Raw genomic sequence first — 6000 nt, forward strand, 5'->3', positions numbered from 1 at the left:
TTCTGTATTTTTTTCAAATGCAGTGAAGAGTGGAGCTGTGGTAGAAAATAGTTATGTTTTAGCTTGGGTGAGTAAGTTCAGTAGTACAAAATCAAATATATGTTGTGGCAGGAGGGAAGATGCAGGGTAAGACTGGTGTAGACTTGGAACCACTGCTGTAACTGTTATGTGCCCGATCCAAGAGTGATACTAGTGAGCTAAATCCCCTAAACGTTGATGCTGGATGAGCAGCAGTGCCCTCTCCCCTGTTGAAGCTGCTCCAAGTGTACGTTTGTCCATGCCATGCATATTCCCTACTGCCATCCAATAGATACATTTGATATACATATACATTTGATTTTATAATCCACAGAAAATAATAAACTTAACTCACCCAGACTCACAGACAAGATTGCAGCCCAGCATTTGAAGTTCTGCACTTCTGAGTATGCACAGTTTTCACAGGCATGTAAGTCAAGGCTGAACTGTAGCCTTGCATACAGTGTGTATGTATGTAAGGAGTGTATGTGATTCTCAACCCGGGTGCTATAAGATCATTTTAAGGGTAATGTGGACTGAGGAGTTAAGTGCCTGCTCACTCTTGCCCCGCTTAATGTGCATGGAGGTAAGAAATTGCTCTTCCTCCCTGTACCTGGCCCCTGTGTGTGGAGGTGAGCACTATAATAAATGTCGTTAGTTTTTTAAATAGGGTGCTACTAAATTCAAAAAAATTATGAAGGGGTTCCTGGAGTTCAAAATAGGCATGATGGTAAAATGGATTAAAAAGTTGATATGCATCAGTTCCCAGATCTGCCATGTAGCCAAGAAAGTAATTTTCCTGCTTGTTGCTTAATAATTTTTTTTCTTCCCTTTTATAAAATGGGCATGATACTGCCCTCCTTTCAGAAAATGTTTTGAGATGGAAAGTGCTATAATGAGGCCTTTGAAATAGAAGGGCAGGTATAATATAGCAATACAAGGAGGCCAGTGTAGAATCCAGAATGGTTTGGAAAGGTCCATGTGCCCTGAGCTTCATCTCACTGACATGGTTTAGGATGTAGTGGTGCCTGCCTGGCATGTTTCCAGGAGTATGCTGAGGGCTAATTAGCATGTCCTGTGCGGTTACCATGTTTTCACTTGAGCACAGCTGTACAGGCAACATGCTGTAATGCTACTTAGCACCAGTGCTGAGGTAGGCTGCTTAGTTACGGTAATCATTTGCATAACTCCTCTGCGCACGAGTAAATTCTCACCTTACTTGCATGCAGTTGTATTGAGTGTGCAAGCAGCAATTTGGCACATTAATTGCCACATGCAATTTGTAACAGCTGAAGTTGCCTAATGCCTGCACTTCAGTACCTTGGCTTTACTTTCAGGACAGATCACTTAAGGCAGCGGTCCCTCTACCATGGGCTTCTGCATTGCTAGCGCAGGTAGAGGTGAACTGACTTTTAGCAACAGTGGGAAACTTCAAAATGCTCAATTGTGGTAGTAGAAGCCCTGTAAGTAGATCTTCAGCTGAGAAGCTAAGTGAGGTGCATCCAGTCAGCAGATGTTCATACTGTCCCTGCTGACCAGGAGGACTCCAGCTCGGCTTTACAAAACTTGGAAAAGTTTGCCCAAGTTCAAATAGTAAAAAAGTAGTTTTTAAAATTCCCTGTGTGCTGCTATTGTCTGTGCTTCACAAATGCTTAGTCTGAGGCAAAAGTTAAGGTTTTTATGTTTACTGAAATGTCCACTAATTTTGCCACTGGCATAAGTTTAGCACCTAGAGCATACTTTCCTTTTCTACAGATTTGTGTGCGCACATTTGCTCTTCAGATGAAAATGTTGCAGAAACTGAACTGATTGAATAGTAAACAAAATGTACCAAAAGTATCTGCATAAGAGATTGTTTGTGTACCAGAGAGCTGCTTTCTAACACTGTGTGCATCTAAACGCAGCCTGTGTAGAATAGCCCTCTTAGATTAAAACTGTTTTTGTTTCTTCCTTTAAAAAAAAAAAAAGGACCGCTTCAACATCAGTGGAACAAGTGAGGGAACGAAGTTATCAGAGAGCTTTACTTCTCAGCGATCATAGGAAAGATAAGGACAGTGGTAAGTTGACTCATTATCATAGAAAGTGGATTCATCTAACAAATCCATACAGGAGTTCTTAGCCATTCTAATATTATGTTTGGGTCTGCTTCGTCTGTAGGGGGAGAATCACCTTGTAGCCCATGCTCACCGTCTCATGCTCAGTCTCCACCTTCATCTCACTCAAATATCATTCCCCAGTTGCAACTTAAGGTCCCTTCTTTCACTGAACTTATGGAAGGTCAGTAAGCAGATGACCTCATATGACACTTGCAGTATTGACTAGTATTGTAGACCAACTTAAAGTAATTATGTAGACTTGAATTTTAAATTGCTTAGTAGTTTGCAAAAGCCTTTTAAATACATATATATACCTTTTTTTTGTAGAGCCCGATCCTGAAAATCCAGAGCCTGCAACTGAATGTCCATCTCCAGATACTTCGCAAAAGACTTGCAAGAGTCCTTCAAAGCTGAGCAAGGTAACGCTTAGTGTGCAGATAGATGTACATGTATACTCATAAATAAAGTACACACACAAGTATATTTTGAATTTGTTTTTAAAAAATAATGCTAATATATAGCTGACTAGATTGTACTATGCAGTTTTGAGAATATTGACCTTGGTAACTGAAGTGCTTTGGGTAATCATCGAGAGTAAGGTAGGTAGGTGGGGACGTAAGGTGCAGAAGGTTGAGAACCGCTGGTATAGAGGCTACTTGCACAATATTAAGTGGAGGAATTGTGGTTGTCATGGTCAGTCTATTTACACAGTTCCACAATTCCTCAGTTGTGATGAGGAACTTTAAATTGTTCCATATTTGTAAATAATTGCATGCGACTCAGTAGTGCAGGGATTTTATAACTAGCCTACATTGCAAGCTTTTCCAGGTAGGGACCATCTTTCTTTTATTGATTCTTTAAAATGGCTATCAGCCACTGAAAGCTGAGAATAATAAACAACAATGCCTTCTGTTAAAATGTAGTAGTAATAGTGATATCTCTGCTTAAATGTAATCTTGCTACTGTCTCTGACTGTATAAATGAGAAAATAAAACCCATCCTCATGCCACAGAAAGGAAACAAATCTGTACAATCTTGTTACTTGCAAATAACTTCCAGCACTGCTATTTTTTTTTTGGGGGGGGGGGACAATGTGTGGGCTACAATTCTTAAAAGAAGCAAACAGAATTATTTTATACATACATCTGTCTTCAAGTGTGTCTTTGTATAGGAGTTGCAGTGATTTGTTTTTTCTTCTTCATCCAGCCTTCTTCACCAAATTCTGGAGTTTCAACTCAGTCACTTGGGAAAACCCCCACAAAGCCAGATCCCCACTGGGAAGCTGCTGCTAATGCACCCGAGGCTGAGAACCTGAATCATCCAAAACCTGAGCTGCAACAGAAACAGCTGACAAATAATGTCCAAGCACTTTCAAAAAATCACCCGTCGCAGTCACATTTGCGCAGTTCAAGTGAGCAACTTTCACATTCACAGAAGCTGCCTTCTGCACCTTTAAAGCTGCATTGTCCCCCTTCACCTCATGTAGAAAATCCTCCCAAGTCATCTACTCCCCACACACCTGTACAGCATGGGTATCTGTCACCAAAGCCTCATTCTCAGCAGTTGGGATCTCCATACAGACCTCATCATCCCCAGTCACCTCAAGTTGGAGCACCTCAGAGAGAGACCCACAGAAGTTTTTATCCAGCCACACAGAACCTGCAACCTAGTAATCAGCAGCAGGCTAGTGGACCGCTATTTACTCAGACATCTTCAGGACAATCTTCAGCTTCTTATAGCCAGTTTAATCAACAAAATCTGAACAGCAGTGCACCACCTCCGCCCCCACCTCCACCTCCTTCCTCTACCTATTATCAAAACCAGCAGCCCTCTGGAAACTTTCAGAATTATAGTCAGCTAAAGGGTAACATGCCCCAACAAGCTGTGTTTTCATCTGGGCCAAATCAAGCACTTCCTGGTGCTGCAGGCCAGCAAGCAGTTCCAGGACACCATGTAACTGCAGGGCACTTTTTGCCATCTCAGAACCCCAGTATTCATCATCAGGCTTCAGCATCTGCTGCTCCTCCACCACCGCCACCACCACCTGCACCTGGACCTCATCTTGTACAGCAGCAAAGTTCCCATCAGCAGCATTCTGTAGCACATGTTGTAGGGCCAGTTCATGCAGTGGCGGTAGCTCCTGGATCGCACATTCATTCTCAAGCTGCTGGTCACCATTTGCCACCTCCACCTCCACCACCAGGTCCGCTACCCCACCATCAGCCTCCTCATCCCACAACAGGACACCAAGGGTTGCAAGCACAACACCAGCATGTAGTGAATTCAGCTCCTCCTCCACCCCCACCCCCACCCTCCAACGTTTTAGGCTCTGGGCACCACCCAGCATCAGCACAAGGGTTACATCACACCTCTCATCAAGGACCCCCACATTTTCCTTCAAATGCTCATTCAAGTGTATCTTCCTATTCATCACAAGCCCCACATCATACAACCCTGGGCCCTGGACCTCAACATCAGCCTGCTGGAACAGGACCCCACTGTCCACTACCAGGTCAAGGTCCTCATATCCAGCCTCAAGGACCAAACAGTATTCCAACGCCTACTGCTTCAGGGTTCTGTCCTCATCCTGGCTCTGTTACCCTGCCCCACGGAGTGCAGGGACCTCAGCAGGCATCACCAGTGCCTGGACAAATTCCAATTCACAGAGCACAGGTGCCACCGACTTTTCAGAACAATTACCATGGTTCAGGATGGCATTAAAACAAACCCCTTCATTCTAAACATTTTTAAAATGTTCTGTAAGATAAACTGTATATTTCATCTGTACCTGTTCAAGGTACTTTTTAAAGCTTGTACATGATACTTTGTATAAAAGCAAACACCAGTGCTCTTTCATTGTATTCTTTCCATTTTTTGCTTTTTAAAATTCCTGAAAATGTGCTGTTAAGCCAGTATTAGGTATTTCTTTTTATTTTGTAAGTGAACATTCCAGCTGTTTTTTCTGGCAGTAGATTTGATGCTGCATAATCTTTAAATTTTATTGTTGCAGTTAAATTCATTTAGTGAATGTTTTCTATATTACTTTTTATACATATGTAATTAAATAAGTACACAGCTAAGTGATGGCACTAACAGGTTTTTCATTTTCTTCTGTCAACAGTTTTGTGTGCAAATAGATAGAAAACAATGCAATACAGACTTTTATAGTTTGGTGTGGCCATGGCTTTTTGTTTCATCAGTTATTTGCAGACAATGTAATTTAATGTATAGACTGTTTCTAATGTCTGACAAGTGCTGTAAATACTGTATTTCTTTTGCATGTAAAATTGCTTAAGGCTTCTTTCATTTGATATAGTATTGTACATAATGACAGGTCTCTTTTGCAAAAAATGTGTGATCTTTGTGGAAGTAGTACAGTATATGATCTTTAATTTTTTTAATATACTGTCACATTGCAGCACTGGTTGGGCATTTTAATTCATGTTAATAAATCACAACTATGTCAGTTTTAATACAGTTGTCCTGAGATGGTAGTATATTTAAGGGTAAACAATTCGCAGCAAATCTGTGTGCAAATATTTAATAACTGCCATAACTGTGTTACAGCTGCAAGTTGTGGCACTAATTTTGGGCCTTTAAAAATGTTGCCATTTTGCAAATATTTCACTCTCCCTGCATGAAGAAACTGACCAGTTGCAATTTTTTTTGCATCTTCCTGCACTATATTTGAAGGTGTCCATGAGGGGTATTATCTTGTCTTTTTCCTTCTAATCATAAGGGATACACTACAGTGATGAGAGAAGCTACTAGAAATACTGCATTGTAGTGTCTGTCTACTGAAACGTCACTTTATACAAAGCTAAATCCATCCAGTTTGTATTGTGTATGAATATTCATACACTGGTACAGTTATCAACTAAATCTA

At 41.2% G+C, this 6000-nt stretch overlaps 1 protein-coding gene across 5 annotated transcripts in view; it reads left to right on the forward strand.

Moving 5' to 3' along the window:
- The window catches only part of KMT2E (lysine methyltransferase 2E (inactive)), a 90781-nt gene extending 85194 nt beyond the window's left edge, over positions 1-5587 (forward strand). For 4 of the 5 annotated variants that reach the window (XM_090041989.1, XM_090041993.1, XM_090041991.1 and 1 more), the window contains 4 exons: positions 1987-2075; positions 2176-2295; positions 2442-2533; positions 3321-5587. In XM_090041989.1, coding sequence (XP_089898115.1) covers positions 1987-2075; positions 2176-2295; positions 2442-2533; positions 3321-4835 — 1816 coding nt within the window. In that variant the 3' untranslated portion in view covers positions 4836-5587. The remainder of the gene's footprint in view (positions 1-1986; positions 2076-2175; positions 2296-2441; positions 2534-3320) is intronic. The other variant, XM_090041994.1, reaches the window with a different exon arrangement.
- The last annotated feature ends 413 nt before the right edge of the window (positions 5588-6000 follow it).

This window comes from Crocodylus siamensis, chromosome 4, assembly GCF_052110815.1.
Source record: "Crocodylus siamensis isolate JL-2025a chromosome 4, ASM5211081v1, whole genome shotgun sequence".
NCBI classification, from domain to species: domain Eukaryota; kingdom Metazoa; phylum Chordata; order Crocodylia; family Crocodylidae; genus Crocodylus; species Crocodylus siamensis.